The sequence below is a fragment of the Pinus tabuliformis genome, chromosome 3_1, assembly GCF_031772625.1.
Source record: "Pinus tabuliformis cultivar Carrire ecotype Pingquan chromosome 3_1, CPIR1, whole genome shotgun sequence".
Classification (NCBI taxonomy): Eukaryota; Viridiplantae; Streptophyta; class Pinopsida; order Pinales; family Pinaceae; genus Pinus; species Pinus tabuliformis.
In genome coordinates, this window is record NC_142301.1 from 120967536 (window position 1) to 120993621 (window position 26086).

The following is a 26086-nucleotide window of genomic DNA, read 5'->3' on the forward strand; positions in this document are numbered from 1 at the left end:
GTGGTGCCAATGTACGAGAATAAAGTGATGATGTGGCATGTGGGACCTCCCGACATCCATTATAATATGGTTTCGCGTTATTCGTTTGATTAAAAGCTATGGCCCCTCCTATCTTTCTATTATAATATGGTTTCCGCAACAATGAAACTATGTTATATTTGGTCGATTATCAACAAATATCCCTTCTGACAACTATTTAATATATTTTCAATGTGCCACCTCATGCATAAGTCGACCTCTCCTCTAATGAACGTGTCTTTTTGTTTATTGGCGAAACTCCTATAAATACAAGTCTAAACCTTCATTTCAACTCATCCAATTCGGTGATCTATCAAAGAGAGCAAGACACAGTTCACAAATTGTGAACTTTACAACACTGAGGAAAGGAAGCTAAAGGCCGAGAAGAGGAAGCAAATTTTGATTGTGTTAAAATTGATGAAACTATATCTCGGCCCTGTGGACAGTCTCACGTGGAGAGATCAAACCTGCATGCAGGGGTGTGGACAACTATTTGTGGAAGCTCGGACTTTGAAAGGCTCGGACCTGTAGTAGACTTATGTGTGACACGTCGGACAATTGAAACCTCTGCGCACTCTTGAATAGTGAAGAACTCGAGGCCTTGAACAATGAATATTTTATAGTATTGAACAATGAAGAACTTGAAGCTTTGGATAGTGAAGACCACTCCTATTCGGATCTTGGACAATGGACAAAATTAGGAGTCTGTGGCAGTCTTGTGGAGCAACTGTTTGAGTATTGAAGGAGGTCTTGAATTTATTGGAAGTAAGTCATCCATACATTTCATTTGTTAATTAAGAAGACTGAAGGGTTGGTGCCCTAGAGGTTGGAGCCTTGAGAAGGATATGGTTCGAGCCCTAGATGTTGGAGCCTCACAAAAGTCCAAGTTGGTGCTTGGCAACAGGTTGGAACCTAGAGGATTGAAGGGTTGGTGCCCTCAAACATCATTGTACTAAAATTTTTGTAAAAGAGGATTGATGTCCTCACTTGTTTATAATAAAATCCTTATTATTTATTTTCTGATTATAATTGTGAAGAATATTAACTGGTAAATATAACAATTGAAAAGAAATATTGATTCACCCCCCTCTCAGTATTTCCAACAATTGGAATCAGAGCCAGCTTCTTCATAATCAGCCTAATAGCCGGAAGAAGGATTCTTAAGTCATAGTGAAGAATGAGGATTCAAGAAAAAATCCCAAATTTGATGGAACAAACTTTGGCTTTTGGAAGCGTAGGATGACATTCTATTTAATGTCTCTTGGACCTGAAGTATGGCAATCAGTTACTGATGGGTATAAAGTTCCAGCTACTCCACCAACAGATTAGGACAGACGAAAGGTTTATGTAGCAAATGCCAAAGCACTAAATTCCATAACAAATGGAATTACTGATTCAGAATTTACAAAAGTTATGAACTGTGTTTCTGCGAAGGAAATGTGGGACAAGCTTATTCCTATCTATGATGGAGACTCCAAGGTCAAAAGGGCAAAACTCCAAACACATAGAAGACAATTTGAGAGTCTTAAGATGGATGACGAAGAAGATATTGCAGCCTATTTCCTTCGAGTAGAAGAAGTCGTCAACTCACTCAAAGGTTTAGGTGAAACCGTTGAAGAAAGCATAGCTGTCCAAAAGGTTTTGAGATCACTTCTAGAACGTTTTGATTCCAAAGTCAGTGCCATAGAATAAATGGACTTGGATGACCTAAAAATGGATGAACTTCATGGGATTCTCATTGCATATGAAATGAGAAAAAGAATCCCTAACTCCAAGGAAGCTGCATTCAAAGCTTCAAGGTCATCAAATAAAGGGAAAAATTATAATTATAGCAGTGATGATTTCGACATTGAATTTGAACTAGCTCAATTCGTAAGAAAACTAAGGAAAGGGTCCAAGCTTAAAGGAACGTATCCTCTCATTTGTTTTAACTGTGGAAGGATAGGGCATTATGCTGCTAAATGTCCTCATAAACATGATAGTGATGATGAAGACGAATATAAAAAGGTGTTCAAGAAGAAAGGGTTTAACAAAATGAATTTCTTCTCCAAATAAGATGACTCCGATGAAGAAGAATTCGTGATTACTAAGAAGAAATCAACTAAAAATACCTTTCCACACAAAAGAGATGATGATGAGTCCGATAAAGAAGATAACTATACTGGAAGCAGTGAAGTATTATTTATGGCATTTACAAATGAAGATGATTTCGAACAAGAAGAAGGAGATGCGAATGATTTACTAATGAGTGCCATTGAAAAAAATGAGAAATTACGAGAGAAGGTCATTTCTCTCAAAGTGGAAAAAGAGGACGCAAAAAGGAAGGAAGAATTCTTGAACAATAAACTAAAAGAAAGAGAAGAAATTTGCGAAAAACGTGAAGCTGAATTTTTTTCCCTAAGAAGAGAGTTGGATCAAGTTAAAAAGAGTTGGCAAAGCTCTCAAACTCTTGATAACATCCTTAATACTCAAAGACCTCAGCATGACAAGTCTAGAATTGGTTTCAAAGGATAATCATCAAGTATAAAGGAGAATGTAAAAATCCAAAGAAGTTATGCTGACATCCTTTGCAGTCATCCAAAAAAGGAGAAGCCATCCCACCAAGAGCAAAGGTCCACCTTTAACAACCCAAGGAATGAAGGAAGGCTACCTCAAAGGAAGAATACTACATCAAGTCAAGGCTATTCTAACATGTATCAAACAATCTTTCTTGGTTATTGCTTTCATTGTAAAAACTTTGGTCATCAAGCTAAGCATTGCAAAGCTCATAAGGATAATATTTCAAGATATAAGATCAATCATCAAAGCAAGCGACGTAGCCTAAAAGCACAAGGACAGGTCAAGACTTACAATTCATTTGATCCTTTGGCTAAGTATGATCCTGTTTGCTCAAAATGCAATGATTATGGTCATGATACACAAAATTGTTCATTTAAAAGAGAAGAATTGAAGGAGGAAGCCACTACTGATAAATGTGGTTTGGCTTTATGTGCACATAGTGATGAAAATCAATGGCTTGTGGATAGTGGATGTTCAAGACACATGATAGGTTACCAAAAGAGTTTTATCTCGTTAAAAAAGAAGGATGGAAATGTATCTTTTAGAAGTGGATCTGCTAAAATTGTGGGAAAATGGACTATTGCTCTTGTTAATGGAAGGGGAAAAGCTCAAAATGCACTACTTGTGGAAGGGCTCAAACAAAAACTTTTTAAGTGTTAGCCAGAGTTGTGACCAAGGACATAATGTTGTCTTCAGTACTAAAGGTTGTGAGATAAGGAATTCCTCCTCAGGAGAACTTGTGGCAAAAGGAGTAAGAACACCAACAAGGTATATATTTTGAGTAAAATTCAATAAGATAAATGTTATATGAGTGGAGCAGATGAAAACTGGTTATGGCACAAACGATTGGGGCATCTAAACTTTGATAACTTGGTTAATATCAGTAAAACAAATGTAGTAAGGGACATTCCAAAAATTGTCAAGCTAGATCAAGTTGTGTGGGGCCCATGTGAACATCAAAAGCAAACTAGAACCTGCTTCAAGACTAAGGAGATCTCAACATCAAAATCTTTGGACTTCATACATGCAGATTTATGTGGACCAACGAGAACTCTAACTCTACAAGGTGAAAGGTACTTTGCTCTATTTGTTGATGACTATACTATAATAATGTGGGTATTCTTTATAAAGTTTAAATCCGAAGCATTTGAATGTTTTAAGAATTTCAAAGCTCTTGTGGAAAATGAAAAAGAATAAAAAATCAAGTGTCTTAGAACAGATAGAGGAGGAGAATTTACTTCAAAGGAATTCAATGATTTCTGTGATCTACATGGAATTAAAAGAGAACTTTTCGTAGCTAGAACTCTTAAACAAAATGGAGTAGTGGAAAGAAGAAACAAAACCATGCAAGAAATGGCAAGAACAGTGTTATTAGCAACTGATTTACAAGCCAAGTTTTGGAGAGAAGCAGTTGGAACGACAATGTATATCTTGAATAGAGCCCAACTAAGACCAAATAATGACAAGACTCTGCATGAATTATGAAAAGGAAGACTTGCTTCAGTAAAATACTTTAGAATTTTTGGAAGTAAGTGCTTTATGAAGATCAATGATGACTCACCAGGCAAGTTTGATTCTCGGGTTGATGAAGGAATATTTCTTGGATATTCTACAAGGAGCAAAGTATACAAATGCTATAATAATCGACTATGAAAGATAATATAAAGCATTGATGTGAATGAGGCACTCCCAGAAAAGGAGATTGACATCTGTGAGAAGATTCTATTCTTGAAGATTTTGAACAAGATACAACAAAGGAAGAAAAGGATCAAGAAAATCAAAAGGAACCATCTCAGACTCCATCAAAAGTAAAATTTGTTCAAAAATACCATCCAGAAGATAGATTATGGGGAATTTAGATGATGGAATACAAACCCAAGGAAGGATAACTAATACACCAAGAAAAGATAATGTTGCCTTACTATCCATCGTAGAACCATAAAACTTTGTTCAAGCTAGTAAGGACCTTCATTGGGTAGAAGCAATGGAAGAAGAAATGTTCCAAATCGAAAAGAATGAAACATGGGAACTTGTACCTCGTCCAAAAGATAAAAATATAATTGGAACCAAGTGGGTGTTCAAAAACAAAATGAATGAGGATGGACAAATCATCAGAAATAAGGAAAGGCTTGTTTGTAAAGGTTATTCATAAATAGAAGGAATCGACTTTGAAGAAACCTTTGCACCGATAGCTCGTATGGAGGCTATAAGGATGTTTTTGGCATTTGCTTGTTCAAAAGGATTCAAAGTTTATCAAATGGATGTGAAATCAACATTTCTAAATGGCCATCTACAAGAAGAAGTTTACATGGAGCAACCGGAAGGGTTTGACCTAGCAAAAGGAAAAGACTTTGTGTGCAAGTTGAAAAAGGTATGCAAGATTGCATCATTATCTACGACAACAAGGCTTCAAAAAGGGAGTGGCAGGAAGTAATCTCTACATGAAGATGGACAAAGACAAATTGCTAGTCACTCATGTATATGTTGATGATCTGATTTTTGCCAGCAATGATGATGGGATGAGCCATGCGTTTGTTCAAAATATGTCGAAATGTCAATGATTGGCGAGCTGTCTTACTTCCTTGGACTACAAGTAACTCAAACTACAACAAGTATGTTCATATCTCAAGCAAAATACCTTAAAGATATGCTTAAAAGATATGGGATGGAAGAATGTGCACCTATGAGCACACCAATGACCACAGATTGCAAATTGAGCAAAGATGATGAATCCTCCTCGGTAGATGCAACTATTTACAGTTCAATAATTGGAGCTCTCCTATACTTAACTGCTACAAGACCCGATATTATGCAAGTAGTAGGAATGGTGGGAAGATTTCAATTGACTCCTAAGCAATCCCATTTGTTGGTTGTAAAGAGAATTCTGAGATACTTGAAAGGTACTTTTGACTTTGGTATATGGTATCCCAAAAGCACAACTCTTACCGTGACAACTTACACCGATGTTGCTTGGGCTGGAAGTGTAGATGATTGAAAAAGTACTAGCGGAAATGCATTCTTCATGGGAGATTGTCTAGTATCTTGGTTCAACAAAAAACAATCTTCTATATCTCTCTCCACAATTGAAGCTGAATATATAGTTGCAATAGATTGTTGTACACAAATACTGTGGATGAAGGAAGCATTGAAAGATGTCAACATAGAGACTAATCAACCAATCATCATCTATTGTGACAACGCCAACGCCATCAGTCTTTCAAAGGATCCAATAATGCACTCAATGACCAAACATATTCCAATCAAATACCACTTTCTCTGAGAACAAGTTGCTGAACAAAATATCAAGTTGGAATATGTCAATACAAAGGAGAAAATTGTAGATATCTTTACAAAACCCCTTCCACGAGAAGCATTTGAATATCTTTGCCAAAAGATGGGGGTCATTGCTCTTGCATCACATTAAGAGAACACATTGACAAAAGTAGAAGCACCATGATAGTGGGAGCAACATGACAGGGGGAGCAGCTTGATAGGGGGAGTACTTGGGCACCCCATTTGCCATTGATGCGAAAGGGGGAGAGAATACAGAAAGGAGATGATGGAAAAAGTACCAACGGAAATGCATTCTTCATGGGAGATTTTCTAGTATCTTGGCTCAGCAAAAATAATCTTCTATATCTCTCTCCATAGTTGAAGCCGAATATATAGCTGCAGCAGATTGTTGTACACAAATACTGTGGATGAAGGAAGCATTGAAAGATGTCAACATAGAGACTAATCAACCAATCACCATCTGTTGTGACAACGCCAACGCCATCAGTCTTTCAAAGGATCCGATAATGCACTCAAAGACCAAACATATTCCATTCAAATACCACTTTCTTCGAGAACAAGTTGCTGAACAAAATATCAAGTGGGAATACGTCAATACAAAGGAGCAAATTGCAGATATCTTTACAAAACCCCTTCCACGAGAAGCATTTGAATATCTTCGCCAAAAGATGGGGGTCATTGCTCTTGCATCACATTAAGAGAACACATTGACAAAAGTAGAAGCGCCATGACAGCGGGAGCAACATGACAAGGGGAGCAACTTGATAGGGGGAGTACTTGGGCACCCCATTTGCCATTGATGCCAAAGGGGGAGAGAATACAGAAAGGAGAGGATCCAAGAATATTGCCATCAATGACAAAGGGGGAGATTGTTGAGATGTCAGTGTTGTCATTGATGGCCATATGGATTGAATATATATATATATATACAGACAGAATCCCAAGAAGCGTTGGACCCAAGGAGCAAGAGGAGCATATCCAAGAGAAGACCACATATGCCCAAAATAAAGAGCCAAAAGTGAAGAACAGTGATATCGGAAGATCATATCAGTGTTTTTATATTGGTGTTTTTGTTGTGTGTTAGATCTCCGATGTGCGATGTGGACCTTCGATCTCTGATCTTTGATGTCCAATATGGACCTCTGATCTCCGATGTGCTATGGAGCTCCGATCTCCGATATGCGATAAGACCCTCTGATTGCTGATATGGTTGCGAACCCGATTGGTTCTATTACAATGGTTCTAATATAATGTTGCGTCCGCCTCGTCGGAACTTTTCTATATCGCATGTCTTGCAGACCATGTCATGTTAAAGCTTCCGATACAAACCTCTGATATCCATGTGGTGCCAATGTACGAGAATAAAGTGATGATGTGCAATGTGGGACCTCCCGACATCCATTATAATATGGTTTTGTGTTATTCGGTTGATTAAAAGCTATGGCCCCTCCTATCTTGCCATTATAAAATGGTTTCCGCAACAATGAAACTATGTTATATTTGGTCGATTATAAACAAAGACCCTTCCGACAACTATTTAATATATTTTCAATGTGCCACCTCCTGCATAAGTCGGGCTCTCCTTTAATGAACGTGTCTTTTTGTTTATTGGTGAAACTCTTATAAATACAAGTCTAAACCTTCATTTCAACTCATCCAATTCGGTGATCTATTGCAAAGAGCAAGACACAGTTCACAACTTGTGATCTTTACAACATCGATGAAAAGAAGCTAAAGGTCGAGAAGAGGAAGCAAATTTTGATTGGGTTAAATTGATGAAACTATATCTTGGACCTGTGGACAGCCTCACATGGAGGGATCGGACTTGCAAACAGGGGTGAGGACAACTATTTGTGGAAGCTCGGACTTTGAAAGGCTCGGACCTGTAGTAGACTTATGTGTGATACGTCAGACAACTGAAACCTCTGCGCACTCTTGAATAGTGAAGAAATCGAGGCCTTGAACAGTGAAGATTTTAGAGTATTGAACAGTGAAGAACTTGAAGCTTTGGATAGTGAAGAACACTCCTATTTGGATCTTGGACAGGGGACAAAATTAGGAGTCTGTGGTAGTCTTGTGGAGCAACTGTTTGACTATTGAAGGAGGTCCTGAAGTTATTGAAAGTAAGTCATCCATACATTCCGTTTGTTAATTAAGAAGACTAAAGGGTTGGTGACCTAGAGGTTGGAGCCTCTAAAAACAGGGTTGGAGCCCTAGAGGATGGAGCCTCTCAAAAGTCCAAGTTGGTGCTTGGCAATAGGTTGGAGCCTAAAAGATTGAAGGGTTGGTGCCCTCAAACATCATTGTACTCAATTTTTGTAAAAGAGGATTGGTGTCCTCACTTGTTTATTATAAAATCCTTGTTTACTTTCTGATCATAATTGTGAAGAATCTTAACTGGTAAATATAACAATTGAAAAGAAATACTGATTCAGCCCCCTCTCAATATTTCCAACAAACACTTCCGAGAGAAAAACCACTGAACGCTTTTCTAATATTTTAAGAGTACAAAAATACTTCAGCTCCAACTGAAAGGGAAGCCCCAACTTCCTAGTACTCTAAAAAGGCATTCAAATTAATCAGGTAGCTCCAACTCCTGAAAGGATGCTCCGACACCCTAGTTTTACCAGCTCCAACGCCCTAGTTTTATCAGCTACAACTTATAGGATCCTTCAACACCCTGCAAGCTCCAACTTGCCCCAGCACCACCTTGCCACCCTGAAGTATTTTCAGGCTCCAACCTGAAGGAGACTTCACTCTCCTGCCTTGCACCACCCAACCATCCTGAAAATATAAGATGAATGAAACAATTGTGGGCTCCCGTACCAGGGACAATGACCCACTTACAAGGATATTCAATGAAGTTTTTTCTGCTGATGATAGTTCAGATATGCAACGATGAGACAACCTTTATCAATCTTCAACCTTTAGAACCTCCTCTGCAAGTGTTTATGAAGTGTAATCTTCAATTCATGATATAGAAGAAACAAAGCATACCACAGTTTGCTACAACTGTCCTTCTGCCTTAAACTTCCTTAATGTCTGCACATGAATTCCCTTAGTTTTGAGACATACTTTTGATTGACTGTGATTGTCTGTTACAGATTTAGTTTTGCTGTTGATAAACCAAAAAATAGTTTACTTCAAATCTGTCAGAGAACATTGTGAAGACTAATCTCAAACACGAGCTAGATCACCAAGAATAGTGCCACAAAAGGACTGTTGCGAGGAAAGAATAATGTGCCTTAAAACCTGCTTTAGTTGTATCCTAAAGTGCCCTTTATATGATGCCCTTGAAAGATGATCTTAATACAGTTCAATGATAAAACTATTGCTGGCCTGGAATGAATCAATACTTCTAAGGTTACAGTGACCTAGAACCCTTCAACACAAGTTCAACCACTCCTCAAATATATAGAAAACCTGACCTTTAAAATATGCAGAGATCCTTAACCAGAATGTGATTTTATTCTGACTCAGCCCTTTAATTTATCTAACCAAGACAAGAATCAACATACCTTAGCCGTGCTTCTGCAATAGGATTCAATTAGGGCACAAATGGAGTTTCCAGATCTGTCTCAAGTTAAATGCAATCACTCTCAACCAGTACAGTGATTTTTCACAGTGCTTAGCCCAGATTATTCGCAAGAAAATAAGCAATTTTAACCTAGAATAATGCACGATAGAGTCTATTGAATTTTCCCTCATCGAATGCTCCATGGATATATCTACTGGGAGTCCGAAATAACCATAGTACGCTGCCTGTCCTCAAGGATGCTGCCAGCCCATTCAATAATACACTAGATATTCTCTAAAGATATGTCCTCAGAAGGGGTCGAACTTAGGTCTCAAGCAGGTCAGCTTGTCACAGGATCATGATGCTTGATATGCTACAATTCATCCTCAGGAGCAGACTTCAAGCGAGCCCTAGATGGGCCTCAGAGCATTTGACTGGGCATCTGAACTCGTGTCTCAGGTTTGAAATGAAACCTTAAGTTTATACTTAGAACAGTCATGGAATGGCCTTTAGCGTTGAGCCTTAAATCAGATTACCATCCTCCAGAAGTGCAAAAATTATCCAAACGAGGCCTTCAACATTTTCCCATACAGGATCCGAATCAACCACAGTTATAGTGACATAGAATTTGTCCTTGAACAACCTCTAAATTTTCGTGTAATGAGTCCTTGAATAGTAAAAAATACACTTGGATTAGTCTCATAATATGCTTCAAAATTGATGTGGAAGAAGCCAAGAAATAACTTCTTTGGAGGCTGATATTTTGCACAGTAAACCCAATGAAAATGCCTCAGATATGTGTATCAGATTAGCCTCAGGATTGTCACAGACATTGCCAAAGGAGGGTCAAGTAGGCCTGAACTGATCGCAGAAACTCCAACTAAAATCCTCAATCAAAGAGACAAAAAATTAAGACCAAAATTTCGACCTTCTACTTCAGGTTGCTTGATTACTCAAGGTTGCAGTGATCACAGAGAACTTCACACAAGCTAAGCATTTGATCTGTCCCTTTGTGGAGGAATTAACATTTATAGGGATGGAGGGGCTTCTAATGGAGCCGAATTATTCAAAAGGAGGGAAGCCGACGTGATCACTTGGAGGGAAAAATTCAAATTTGAATTTTGATGAAATTGTTTTGGAGCCAAAAGTAATTCCCTTTGGAGGCTGACTTGAGTTTCAAATATTATTTGATATATTCTCCAAATTTGCTACGATATAATTAAATTGAAAATGCCATTAGTAAACCCATCACAATCTGTCCTTATCATCTTGTTTTGGGGACTTTGACCAATTTTTGGGGCACAAATTCTAACTAGACATATCTCCTCAACCATGAGGAGTTGTGTGACATGCCACCCAATGTTGCATTAATCATTATTGGGATAATATCAGCGCGAGGAAAAAATCGGAATTATCGGGAAATTATCGGAAAATAATCGTTTGGTACAAAAAAAATTCATTTTTTTTCAATTTTTTTAATATCTAAACCATCTACAACATAAAGTAAATACAGTGACACATAAATATGATAAAAGAACTAATATATAAGATGTTTAATATCATTTCTAGTGCTAAAACCACACATAACATTGAAACATGTCCTGAATAGTAAGCCCTGACCCCTGAGTCCCAACTCAGCCTCAAAATATCAACAAAAAATATGGTAATGTATCTCATCATGTCATAATGTCATATACAATAAAATGAAGAAAATAACTAAAGTCTAATCCTATTGATTTCCTCTGCCCCTCTTGCGGGAAAATGCCACAGCGTTCCCTTTCCCTTTAGATGTAGCTGCTGGTGCCCGTGCTAGTGGAGATGGCAGTAGAGTCTGACGTGCTCTAGAAGCTGAAGAACTAGAAGTAGGAGCTATAGGAGGTAGACCACGTCCTCTACTGGTGGCAGTGGTAGCCCAGGCAGGCGGTGTCACCTCCTCCTCCAACTCCTGCTCCTCCTGCTCCTGCTCCTCCCCCTCCACTACATCCTGCACTAACCAATCATCAGCAGAATCCATGAGAGGCCTCTCGGCCTCAACCCTCCATGCAGTAGTGGTGTCAATCCCATCCAATGAGATGGCATCCACATCAGGTGTCCTCTCAAGTTGCCTCACCCACAATTGAAGATTGTAATAGACGTAGACCATGTCATTAAGTCGCTGGGACTCCAACCTGTACAAAGATCATGAAATAATAATTAATAATTATAAAAAAAATATTGTTTAATGAATTCAAAAATTTATTTGGAAATTTGCAATATTTTAAATGTTTAAGTGTTAATTTGTTGCGCTTCTTGTTGTGTATTTTTTCAAATATACTCCAGTTGCGCTCACATCCTGAGGAGCTACATGTTTGGCTGAGGATGCGAATGGCAAGCTTTTGCAGAAGGGGTACCCTGCCACCATACATTTTCCACCATGCATCTACAACAAAATTACAAATAAAATTTTAAATAAACATAAGAAAAAAATGGAATTTGAAGAGACAATGAAATTTGAAACAAAGTTACAAACTAAAAAATACTTGGCATTTTAATCGTTCTATCAGTGACAACCATCTCAAAGCCAAATGTGCCACCTGCCATCCTATATGTCTCAATTTGTTTAGAGATCTCTATACGTTGTTCTGGAGATCGCACCATCTTCTGGACACAGGATAAGAATCCATCCATGATCGCAGTATCAAAATCAAACCCACATGCGTAAGAAAATGCAGGGTTCAGGGAAAGCCCAACAGCATGAATGGGACGATGGAGTATGTTGTTTCATCGCTCATCAATCACTCCCCATAGGAGGAGTTGTCTCTGAAACCCATCATCTCCCTTACCATCATAGTAGGCCCGAATGGCTTCTTTGGCCCTGTCCATGGCCTCATACAAATAGCCCATTGCGGGCTTCTCACCATCAACCAACTGAAGAACCTTTACCTAAGGTTCAGTAACGGTGCACACCTCCTGCACTCCCGCCCAGAAGTCTTCCTGGTATGAAACTAGTCTGCATACGGCCTCTCCTTCTGGTTTGTGGCTCATTGGCAAAGCACGCCACTCCTTTGAAAGAAACATTCTCTTCACATCCCACATAGAATTCAAGAGGGATTGAAGAGATATGAAACTGGTGGCAAACCGTGTAATGGTGGGGCGCACCAACTCTTTGTTGTTGGTGAATCTTCTCATTAAGCTAAACACAAATGTATGGTTATATATAAATTTTGTAATGCTTTTGGATGAATCAACAATATCTTTGACAAAGGGAATTTTCCCTATGTCCTCTAACATCAAATCAATACAATGGGCAGCACAAGGTGTCCAAAATAAAGTAGGATGCCTGTCCATAAGCATCCTGCTAGCAGCAACATAATTTGCAGCATTGTTCGTTATGACTTGGACAACATGTTGTTCACCCACCTCCAAAATAAATACATTCAGCAAATCACATAAAGTTCTTACATCTTTGATTTGTGTAGATGCATCAACAGATTTGATAAACATAGTCCTCTTGGGACAACTAACCAAGAAGTTTATAAGGGTTCTCCCCTTTTGGTCAGTCCAACCATCTGACATAACAGTGCATCCTGTTTGCGCCATGATGTCCTAAATTCCTCTAATCTTTGGATGCAGTCACGCTTTTCATTTTGAAGAATTCGGCCTTTGAATTCATGATAAGAAGGGATTTTGTACCCTGGGCCAACACTGGCAATAGCATCAACAGTAGGTTGGAAAAATAGATTATTCCTTACAATGCTGAAAGGAATATCCCGCCCAGAAGTCTTCCTGGTATGAAACTAGTCTGCATACGGCCTCTCCTTCTGGTTTGTGGCTCATTGGCAAAGCACGCCACTCCTTTGAAAGAAACATTCTCTTCACATCCCACATAGAATTCAAGAGGGATTGAAGAGATATGAAACTGGTGGCAAACCGTGTAATGGTGGGGCGCACCAACTCTTTGTTGTTGTTGAATCTTCTCATCAAGCTAAACACAGATGTATGGTTATATATAAATTTTGTAATGCTTTTGGATGAATCAACAATATCTTTGACAAAGGGAATTTTCCCTATGTCCTCTAACATCAAATCAATACAATGGGCAGCACAAGGTGTCCAAAATAAAGTAGGATGCTTGTCCATAAGCATCCTGCTAGCATCAACATAATTTGCAGCATTGTTCGTTATGACTTGGACAACATGTTGTTCACCCACCTCCAAAATAAACACATTCAGCAAATCACATAAAGTTCTTACATCTTTGATTTGTGCAGATGCATCAACAGATTTGATAAACATAGTCCTCTTGGGACAACTAACCAAGAAGTTTATAAGGGTTCTCCCCTTTTGGTCAGTCCAACCATCTGACATAACAATGCATCCTGTTTGTGCCCATGATGCCCTAAATTCCTCCAATCTTTGGGTGCAGTCACGCTTTTCATTTTGAAGAATTCGGCCTCTGAATTCATGATAAGAAGGGATTTTGTACCCTGGGCCAACACTGGCAATAGCATCAACAGTAGGTTGGAAAAATGGATTATTCCTTACAATGCTGAAAGGAATATCACTCGAGAGGAGAAATTTTGCCAGCAACTTGTCAGCTTGTTCTTTCTCAGTTCTTTTTAGCATTGAACCGATAGATGGCTGTGAACCAGGTGTGGTTCGAGGAACAAAAAATGATGTGGCAGCTACCAGATTGGTTGATGCTGCAGTAGAACCAGTGCCACTTGGCCCACTTCCTTCAGCTGACCTTTTTAGTTTCCTTTTGAGTTCTTCTTTGGCCTCTCTAGTCTGGTCTAATTCTTCCAATGCTCTCATGGCTCTTTGGATAAGTTCAGGATTTGTATTTGTACAAGGCCCTACATCTTTTCCAGGGATTTTTGCAAGGTGAAACTTCAACCTGTACACCCCCCGGACATAGGGTGGCCACACAACTTGCAACTCAAGTTTAGTCTATCATTCGGAGAATCAGGTACACCATATTCCCAGAAATGATCCAATTTCCTTGGCATGTTTGTTTTTGAACTTTGAAGTTGCAAACTTGAAGTCTTGACTCTTGAATGGTGTTTTGGTGTAGTTGTGAACCTATGGGAAAATAAGGATTACAATTTAGCATTTACAAAATTACAAGTTACAAATTTACAATTTAGTATTTTAATTTTTAATTTTTAACATTGTACATTGAAAATCCAAGTTACCCAACCTAAAACAACCATTCCAAAGTTCAAAGTTTCAAACACAAGTTACCCAACCATTCCAAACCCAAGTTACCCAACCAAATGGCAAAAACAATGAAAAATACATAAACAATATTTAAAAACAGTGAAAAAAAATAAAATTGGTTCCCATAGTCATACCAAGTTACCCAACCAAAAACAATGAAGAAATACAAAAAAATATTTGAAAACAATGAAAACAAAAGAAAAATGGTGCCCATACCAAGTTATCCAACCAAAAACAATGAAAAACATACAAAAACAATGTTTTTAAACAATGAAAACAAAAAAAAATTAATCCACATACCGTTTCTATGGAGAAATCGGTGGTCTTCTCTTGATTTTCTCCTCTAAGCACTTAGATTTAGCTAAAAACCCTCTCTAGCTTGGTCTCTAGCTCTTCTCTGCCCTTCGCACACCACTGTCCAAATGAATTCATAACAAAAAACCAAAAAAACGTTATAAAACCTCGCTGCCGCGAAGCCCTACGATTTTTTCCGTTCTTTATCGCGATAAAATCGAAATTATCGCGATAATTTCAATAAAAATCGACAAAAAAATTTCCGGCGATAATTTCATATAGTTATCGCGATTTTATTGGGACCGTGAAAAATCGCAATTATTTCATTTTATCGTGATATTATCGTGATTTTCACAACACTGGTGCCACCTACTGTTGGAAATAGCGCGGTGGGGACGATCAAATAAAGATGATATTGAGCCCAAGAACCCCGATCGTCCTTGTCATTTTTGTCATTGAAAGTGGGGCTTCTTCTAGCGGCTGCTTGGGTTGACATCAATGATGACCAAATTTCAATATATCTCCCAGTGAAAAATAAACAGTTCCAGCACTTTGGAAGGCTGGAATCACTTCTAAATAAAATAAATAAGCACTTTAAATATCATTTTTTGCTGACCTCATAATGAATATTTCTTGTAATGGAGCCTTGTTATTTGAGCGGTCCCTTGAGGATCAAAACATATGTATTCCTCATATGGAATATAAAGATATTCTCGTGGAAATAAACTTATTTAGTGCTTATATAAAAGGTTTTGGTGGTCCCTAGTTGCACTGTATGACACTGTCAGTAACTTGCTGGTTTTGTATGGAATTTGCTGGTTTAGTTCTTTAAGGTTGGAGATGTAACTTTTCCCTTGAGATATTCCTCGGTTGTCTGTGAACCATGCCAAGGCACTAGAAACGCTTACTGACCTCAAGCTAGCCCTTGGGTTTGAGGGGGCTCTATCATATTATTCAAGATGACTAGCTGTAGTCTCTCGTGAAATTTCCTTAATTGCAGCAAATGGAATTTAATCTTCTATCTACTAGAGATTATTAATTTCTTTGGCTTCAGAAATTTAATTACGACAAATAACGATTAAATCACTATTGCAATTTTCACAAATAATAAAAGGAAAGAGAAATAATGCACACACACAAAATAATTAACACCAGTATTTTTGGACAAATTGTCCCTGGAAAAACCCCAGTGTGGGGAAAACCAGTTCAATAGATGAGGGTTTTATTTTATTAAGCAAAATGAGAATTACAATCTGCTTGCCTTTCACTAGCAAAATCAATTTGGAAACACAAGTTTCCCTTCTGTAAAACCATATGGCCTCTTGTCTACAACTCACACCTCCTGCTTGCAACTTGTTGAAGAAAGTGTAACTAGGATCGGTCTTCATAATGACATGAAATTATGACTGATGTAAATGATTTTTTTTTTTTTGTTCACAACTGGTTCACAGATACCCATGGTCAGCGGGTCCGCTACGTCCAGGATCGAACAACGCTAGGGTGGACCCCACCCGAAGGGGGTCACACCCCTCGGCCTATTTACTGACCTGACCCCAAGAGCTTTCGGGTTTCGACCCTGTGACCTCCCATTGGCGAGGCACTTGATTGACCAATTGAGCTAACTCTTGGGGCTATAGGCTGATGTAAATGATGTAATAAAGAACAAATTTATTATTGTAAACTTACTTCATGGGTTTCATGAGCAAGTGATTTTAGAATAAAAGGCTTTGTCATTTAGAGCCTAGAATTAATGTCATGTATGAAGATCTCTTCTTGAGACTATGTTTAATGTATACAAGTCTATAGAAATGTCTAGAAGCCCTCCAAAGACGAGCACAATCCCTCTTGAAGAAGTTAACCTCCAAAACAATATCAAAAGAAGTCTTGTCGGCTCACCTATGGAGACACACCCGTTCAGTGTGACATGTTGGCTCAAGTGTAGAGGCAAACAACTATTTATATGCAGCTAGGGTCACCACAGAAGACAGAGAATTCAGACAAGACTCTCTGTGTTTTTCGGATGGGTACCACAAAGATGAAGTCTCGGCCTCCTCACAGTCTTGGTGATCACAATCTCAGCCTACCAAAACAGTGATCACAGAAGCAGCCTCAGATACCACAAAAAAGGGCTCGGACCTGTCTCCTTGCAGTCTCAGCATATTTGTGATGAGGAGGATCTCGGTAATCCCACAGTGACATACCATGTCTCGGCATACATTCTAGATGCAGTCATAATCTTGGCATAGATGTAATCATGGTCCCGGTATAGACACAATCATGATCTTAATGGAGACATAGTTACAAGGTCACGATCTTGATGAAGATCTTGGTGCAGCTCTCATATATATATACATATCTCAATATAGAGATCTCATTGTTATGATGAAGATCTCGGTGAAGGTGCAACAATAATGATTTCGGTGGTGCAATAGTGATGGCCTCGGTGTTGTAGCAGTGATAATGATCTCAACAATGACGAAGAAGAGGATTTGTGTCTTGGTCTTGGAGTGGCCAAATAGATAAAGGGTCATGGTCTTGGTATTCGTCAATTGGAATCTCTATAAGAAGAATTTGTGCGCGTTTTCCTCTCAAAGAGAGAGAGGTTTTGGCCCTGGCAGAAAGCCAACATCTTGTGTTCTTGCCTCTTTTGTTTTGGTAACTATTTGATGAAGTAAGAAAACACATTCTAATAATAACAAGAGAAGATTGTGCTACTAAGAAAAAGTAAAAGTACCTCACAAATAGTTATCATTGTGAGAAGAATCTTATTAACCTAATTGCCATATATTCTTCAACACAACTTGCACTGGCAAAATTTGAAAATGCATACAACCCTCTCTGGAACTTGCACTACCTCCGGAAATTAGTTCCGGTGATGATGTCTGCCTCCTACAACTCGACTGAGCAACTTGCACCTCCTTTGGTACCTGTCTGCGACAACTGGAGATTGAATTGTTGCTAAGCTATGCACATTGGCTAGTACGACCTCACTGCTAAATAATTCGACCTTCCTTCCTCTCTTTGGAAGCTGGAAATCACTGAGAAAAAATTCCTCCGAAAATCTTCTTTGCTGAAATCCCTGCTGCTAGTGTCTCCCTTACTATCACTGCAAAACTAGGTGATTCAAACTCCTTGATGTTTCTCCAACTGACTCATTGATTTTCTCTTATAATCTCTCGTTGAGTAACCAACAAGCACAATCTAATCACAATCGATGGCTAAGATCATCTTGATCTCATCAAGTGACTTTTCGAGAAGTCTCTGGAGCAAAATCGATTTACCCCAATTAATCTGATTTAATAACCAGTTTTTCCAAGTTAGACTTTAGAAAATATTTAATAATTGGCTAATTAGTCTAATGAAGGCATTTTCCTTGGAAACTTTTTCTGGGTCTTGGAGATAATTATCCTCCTGTTTCCTTATCCTATTAGACACTATAGAGATTAGAAAACTTGGCTGAGCTACTAATAAACTAACACTCCCTCTTAGTGAGGAAGGTGTTCTCCACTACTCCCAACTTATCCCTAAAGTAGACAAGCTTTGCCTTACCCAAGGCCTTCGTGAGAATATCTACAATGTGCCAATCTGTGGGAACATACTGTAGCTGAGCTGATCCATGCTGTACACAATCTCTGATGAAGTGGTATCTGATGTCAATATGCCTTGACCTGTCATGAAACAATAGATTCTCAGAGAGCTTGATGCAACTCTGATTATCATAGTAGATACTGGTCGATCTAATCGCTAACCAAATAGTCCCACTAGTAGTTTCCGAAGCCAAATAGCTTCGCATGTGGCCATGCTCACTGCCATATATTCCACCTCTGCAGAACTCAGTGCCACAAACTTTTGCTTCTTGCTGCACGACGAGACAATCCTTGATCCAATACTGAAGCAACCCCCTAAGGTGCTTTTCCGATCCACTAAACTGCCTGCCCAATCTGCATCTGTACATCTCGTCAAATTGACACCATCACTTTGAACATATCTCAATCCATGCTCAACTGTACCTCTTAGATACCTCAATACATGTCTTGCTGCTGTCCAATGTACTATCTTCAGCTCCACCATGAACTGACTGAGAGTGGTGGCGCTTCATGACATCACTTCTGTAGAAGAAGCAAGACAAAAAGCAAAAGCTCCTGAAAAGAAGCACAAAAAGATGCAGTGGCCAAAAGTTGAAAGAGTATATTCGAGACAAAGATTTCCCCAAACCGCGAACACGGATAATACAAAATATGTTCCGCCACATCTTCGTGAAGGAGAAAAAACTAATGTGGAAATGAAAAAAATGAAAGAAGGGAAGTGCAAACGTTGTGGCAAAAAATGGGACCCTAAACATAGATGTGCTAAGGGAAAATAAACCAAGAACCTATATACATGTGAAGCAACCAATAATTCAGACAGTGAAGAATCATACGTAGAAGAAATCTAAGATTCTCCACAATTTTCTCTAGAACCAGATAACGAGAATATTCCGCAAGTGTCATTATTGGCCATGACAGTTATATCTCAACCCTAGACATTAAAGTTAAAAGGTCATATCAAAAAGAGCAACGTAATGGTTCTAATCAATACTGGTAGCACCCACAACTTTTTGGACTCAACTATGGCGAAAAGGCTCAACATTTTCACGTTTCCTATGCCCAACATGAAAGTTATGGTAGTTGACGGTAAGAAAATTGAAAAAGTAGGGAAATGCCATAAAGTCAAATTACAGATTCAAGACTATAATCTAGAATCTCCGTTCTACACTGTACCATTAGGAGGAGTGGATGTGGTCCTAGGTATCTAATGGCTACAAACCCTAGGCACTTACTCTGCCAACCATCAAAAGCAATTTATAAAATTTAAATGGGAAGGGCAGAAATACAAGTTATATGGGTTCCAGCCCCCTGAGAATCAAATTGTATCATCATCCTAGATGATGAAAATGATCTAGAAGGGAGCACCAACTTATTTAGTGCAGTGTCATCAATTAGAGATGCTAACTTCAAATCTAGTTAACGAAGAGTCACTTGAAGTTCAAGAACTAATTCAAAAGCACAAAAAAGTGTTCCAAGACCTTCCAATGAAGATGCCTCCTAAAAGAGAAATCGAGCACACAATTGAAGTCAAATCAGGATCAAATCTCGTCAACATCAAATCGTATCGATATCCACATCATCAAAAAACTGAAATCGAGAGATTAGTCCAGGATCTTTAAAATTTGGTATTATCACAAAAAATAGAAGTCCATATGCTGCTTCAGTTGTATTAGTTTGAAAAGAAGATGGATCGTTTAGACTATGCATAGATTAGAGAGGGCTAAACAAGATAACTATTAAGAACAAGTTTCCATTTTTTTATTATGAAACGCTGAATGAACTACATGGAGCTAAATACTTTTCAAAATTCGATTTGAGATCAGGGTACTATTGAATAAGGTTAAGGTTGGAAGACATAACAAAAACTGCTTTTCGAACACATGAAGGTCATTATGAATTTAAGGTAATGCTCTTTGGATTAACTAATGCTCCGACGACCTTCCAAGCCACCATGAATGAGGTATTTCGTCCGTATGTAAGTTTGTGTTAGTGTTCTTTGATGATATTCTAATCTATAGCAAAACAGGGAAGAAGCATCTACAACATCTGGAGCAAGTTCTCACTATATTAGAAGAACATCAGTTCTATGCAAGGATGTCCAAGTGCACCTTCGAAAAAGAAGAAGTACAGTACCCCAGATACATAATATCCAAGTAAGGAGTAAAAGTAGATCCTAATAAGATCAAGACTATAAAAGAATGGCCCAAATCAGTTAACATCTCCAAGTTAAGAGGATTCTTAGGATTGACTGGGTACTATCAAAGGTTTATTAAAAACTATGCCCATGTAACTGCACCCCTAACGAACCTTCTAAAGAAGAACTCATTTTGATGGGATGATGAAGCAAAAAGGTGTTTTGAAGATTTGAAGGAAATTATGTCTAATGCACCTGTATTAGAAACTCCAGATTTTTCAAAGCCATTTGTAATTGAATGTGATGCTTCAGGTTTTGGCATAGGAGCAGTATTGATGCAAGATGGTCATCCAATAGCTTTCGAAAGCAGGAAGCTCAATAAGCGAGAACGTCTTAAGTCTACATACAACAAAGAAATGCTTGCTATTATGCACGCACTAGCCAAGTGGAGGCAATTGTTGGGAAGTAAATTCTCCATACGAACAGACCATAACAGTCTCCAATACCTCCTCCAACAAAAAATGCTCTCTGAAGAACAACAAAAGTGGATTGGAAAAATTGCTGCTTTTGACATGGAGATATTACATAAAAAGGGAAAGTACAATGTAGTGGCAGATGCTCTCTCCAGAAAAGATAAAGAAACATCCTTGTTTGCAGTCTCAACTATAATCCCATAATGGCTTAGTGAAATCCGAAGTGAATATGCAAAAGACCCAGAAACATGTGCTATAATTAATAATCCTACTTAAAATCCAAAATTTGAATGGAAAAACGATATTCTGTGGTATAAAGGGAGAATTTACCTAAGCCCTAACTCTAAATTTAAGTCCAAGGTCCTCAAGGAATCCCATGACTCGTTTTCAGTAGGACATGCAGGTTATAACGCACATTGATCTTTTTTCTGGAAAGGAATGAGTATAGACATTCAGCAAAATGTGATCAATGCCAAAGGAATAAAAGTGAAAGCGTTAACACCCCTGGCCTACTCCATCCCCTGAATATTCCTAATCAAAAGTGGGAAGAAGTATAAGTGGATTTTATTGAAGGATTACCCATGTCAGACAGAAAGGACAAAATTCTTGTAGTAGTCGATAGACTCACAAAATATGCACACTTTATAGGGATGAAGAAATCAAATTCAACAAAATAGATCACTGAGATATTTTGTAGAAATGTCTACAAATTACATGGTTTTCCCAAAGTCTTTGTTAGTGATAGAGATGCCAAATTTAAAGGGAATTTTTGGAAGGAACTCTTCAAACATGTTGGGACATACCTCAACATGAGTTGAACATATCATCCTCAAACAGACGAACAAACCAAGACCGTCAATAAATGCTTAGAAGCTTACCTTCGTTGTTATGCAACAAATAAGCAAAATAAGTGGGCTCAGTGGTTACACCTAGATGAGTGGTGGTACAATTCAACGTATCACACGTTTGCAAAAATTACCCCATTTCAAGCTTTGTACGACTATGAACCTCCTAAATGGAAAGACTTGGCTTTCACCGAAACTAGAGTTCCGGTAGTTAAAGACCAGTTGGAAGAGTCCCAGAAAATCCTTCAAGCATTGAAAGAAAATCCAAGTATTGCAAGGAATTGCATGAAACACGGCGACTAACATAGATTGGAAACAGAATTTGAAGTTGGAGAGCGGGTATTTGTTAAGCTTCAACTTTGCAAACAAGTATCCCTAAAGCAGAAGGGAAAAAACAAGCTGGCACCAAAATTCTATGGACTGTACCGAATCAACAAAAAGATCAACAAACTGGCATATAGCTTAAGTCTTCCTGATAATACTCGAGTTCACAACGTTTTTCATGTATCTTGTCTTAAAAAGGCATTGGGCAAACACCAACCAGCACAAACTACCCAACCCATGTTAGATGATGAAGGCAAGCTCATTCTAGAACCAAAGGGGATCATCACCACCAGGGAGAAGAAGTTACGTTCACGAGTAATTAAAGAATACATTGTCAAGTGGAAGAATCTACTAGAAGAAGCCTCTTGGGAGACAGAAGCATTTCGCCAAAAACACCCATCGTTACGTATGCTTTGAGGACAAAGCATCTTTTCAAGAGGGAGGCAATGTTATGTAAAAATTATTATCTAGTGTAATTAAGATGAAAGGTTACGATCATAAGGTCATGCACTTTCCCGAACAGGTACCCATGGTGGTATATAAGCCAGGGATCCTCATTGTACAAGGCCATCATTCTAATTATTAATAATATATATACAACTATTCAGTAAATAGCAGAGTTATTCTCTCCAGTATTCTACTGAATATTTCCATTAGGAATATTACAGGCCATTAGCCTGTTTTCTTATGTCTGAGAAAGACACATTCTTAGACAATCAAAAACAGTTTTAGGTATTACTCCAGGACCAAAAGGCAATTTCAGCATAGATAGTATCCACAAGAAAGACAATATCTTTTGTGGGCATCACGAACGCTACCTGTAGTGGGATCATGTGCTTTTTAGTAGCATCGAGGCTTAGTCTCGTACACGAGATGAGATACCACCCCTGGTTGTAGTTTAACCAGGATATAATTTTAAATTTATTAAACTTTGGCTATAGTTTGAGTAGAAATCGTTATGGAAATTAAATATTTTGGAGAAATAGAAATTATGAATTATGATACAGATGAAAAGAATCAAGATTAAAGTAGAATTCTCCAATAGATGAATATTTAGTTTCATCTGACCAGGATGTCTAATTTCTCTAGAATTTAGTGTTCTGCAAGGAGATTTCTCTATCATGTGAAAAATTGGTTTTTATCTGACCAGGATATCTATCTTCCTTTGATTTCAGTATTCTTTTGAACCATATGTGGGTTTCATGTCCTTGCTTTATAAGATAAGGGGTTAGGAGGTTGGATTAGTAGCATCCACTTCCTTAATATGTTTGTTTTAGGTCTAACAAATGACAACTGTTGGATGGCAGGTTGGATGCGGTGCTGGAAATGCTATCTTTCCCCTTATATCGACATTTCCTAATGTGTTTATGTATGCATGTGATTTCTCTCCACGTGCCATCAACCTGGTTAAGGTTTAGCTCTTTTTCCTATCATCAGAGTGAAGCATAGCAATAAATGTGTTTTATAAGTTTTGTAGTAAACCATAGGCTTAATGAGTTAATTTTCATGTATTTGCAAGAACTTGAATTAATACCAATTGTTCAAAACTTGAATTATTAATGGGTGAATCAAGATGCTGAGAGGATTTTTAGATGATTGGGGACCGGGGTTATGGGTTGTTAGTGTGAATGAGCAGTGATGCAGCTTGTTTATATCAAGGAATTATGGATTCATTTATCCATGCAGGCTCACAAAGATTACGAGGAGGATCGGGTGCATGCATTTGTGTGTGATGCTACTGTAGATGATCTTACAGCTGAAATTCCTACAGCTTCAGTTGACATTGTGACCTTGGTACTCTAAGCTCTCTAATTTTTGCTAATGAATTCCTGGTCTCATGGTTACCTTAACACTCTCATGAATAGTAGTTCTGATGATCTGGCACATCAAGCTTCTTAACTTTCTTTTACAGATTTTTGTTCTGTCTGCAGTGTCACCTGAGAAAATGTCCCAGGTGTTGCAAAATATTAGGCATGTTCTAAAGGTATACCTGTTTCTGCATCAGAATCCCATAGAAGGGTTATAGACCTTGATTTTGTCAATTCAGTGCTTCTGCTTTAGATTTACTATGGTGCATCATTTTTGGTTTTTGGTTTCTCCTTAACCTGCTACATGCTTGTCTTCTAATTTTTTCAGCCAAATGGACATGTACTTCTGCGAGACTATGCTATTGGTGATCTTGCACAGGTTAGCTTGTACTGATAAGACTCTTCGATGTATGACTATATCTATGCAGCGTTTGCCTAAGAAGTCTTAGACATATAGATTTGCTTATGCTAGTGGGGGTAGATTTGGGAAATGTTGAAATTTTATAACTGTCTTATGTTAGAACTTAAAAAATATTTACTGCTTATAGCTCCCTCTTTTAATTTTTTTTAGTTTAGTAGCTAAGTGTCCTCTGTATCTTCCTACAAGTTCCATTCCACAGTAAGTATGAGAAGCTAGTTCTCTAGATGGGCATCCTGCCATATTTCTACATAATGTTTACCTTGCCAAGAGGGCAGGGTGTGCTACAGTGGCACAGCCTCGGCAGGGGAGATCTTCAACCATGTAACCGACTGCATATAATGCTCCAAGGGAAAAGAAAGAGCCATCTCAATTTTTTTTGTTTTGTTTTTGGTTAAAACCAGTTGACATGGAATTTTTTTACTTTATTGTTTTTGATGTAACCAAGAATTTGTATTAATTATTGAAATCACTGTGCATAACATGCAGCATATTTACATCTTTTACAAAATTGCTTCTACAGCTCCAAAGGACATGGGCTGGGAATACAAGTCATTTCAAAGACAGTACCCAGGGTAAAGTTTAAACCCTAGAATGTTTAGGGTATGAGATTGGTCGAGAATAGGGCTCGAAGCCATTACAACAATATACTCATTAAGAGTTGAACATGTTGCTTGCAAGAATTGAACCCGGGTTTAAGGATAACGATCATTTCTTCCAACCACTTGAGCTAAACCCAATTTATAGATGAACACAATCATAGATAAACATATGGAGATTTATAGGGGGGTTGTCAAAATATTTTTTGATTTGACCATGGGAGATTAGGCAAGGAAAACCACAATGCTAGGTAATCCTTTTAATTTTAATAACAAATTTTGATGTTGTTTTGGTTGTTTGATTTATTTTTTTCATATTCGGTTGTGGATGAAAATGTTTTTTTTTTCTTATTTGTTGTAGATGTTTGGTAGAAAAACACCACAGTTATAGAAGTTTGTCATTCGAATGTCGAGCCAAACTTGTAGCTCTTTAGGATTGGGGAGCAATTGGAGTGTATCTGAAATATTACACTCAAAAAAGCCCAATGGGTTGGAATAACTACGCTTAAATGACATGTTGTGTATCTCCTACAATCTTGGTTGTGGGTGAAGCAACTCTAGAGACCAATAGATGTGGACACCTGTTATGTAGGAGTCTCCTAGATCTCCTGCAATTTAGGAGTCTCCTAGATGGTTAGACGTGGAGGATGAGGTGCAAGTGCCAACACAAGATGTCCTAGAATAGCCATTGGCGGAGGAGTTGCTGAGGAGAGTCAAAGGCCAACTTTAGTGCCTACACCAATCATCAGATGTTTGACTCTGGGTTCCGAATCATCCACTACTTGAGGAACCCATTACCTTTTCCCATAAAAGTGAAAATTGAATTGGTAGTAGATTGTGTAGATACATTTGATGTAATTTTGTATTGTTTAAGCAGTTTTGTGTCTTGACTCGACATCAGCAGAAGTTAGTGTGCACTGTATCATTTAACATATAACGCATCATGTGTCTTTTTTTCATATTAACATGTTGTTACTTTATATTTAAAAAAAACGAGTTAACACGAGTTTATAAGAA

At 38.1% G+C, this 26086-nt stretch overlaps 1 protein-coding gene across 3 annotated transcripts in view; it reads left to right on the forward strand.

The window, feature by feature from the left end:
• LOC149186060 (S-adenosyl-L-methionine-dependent methyltransferases superfamily protein) overlaps positions 1 to 26086 on the forward strand; it is a 61857-nt gene that overhangs the window by 25112 nt on the left and 10659 nt on the right. For all 3 annotated transcript variants that reach the window (XM_089410878.1, XM_089410879.1, XM_089410880.1), the window contains 4 exons: positions 23552 to 23656; positions 23931 to 24038; positions 24157 to 24228; positions 24381 to 24431. In XM_089410878.1, coding sequence (XP_089267004.1) covers positions 23552 to 23656; positions 23931 to 24038; positions 24157 to 24228; positions 24381 to 24431 — 336 coding nt within the window. The remainder of the gene's footprint in view (positions 1 to 23551; positions 23657 to 23930; positions 24039 to 24156; positions 24229 to 24380; positions 24432 to 26086) is intronic.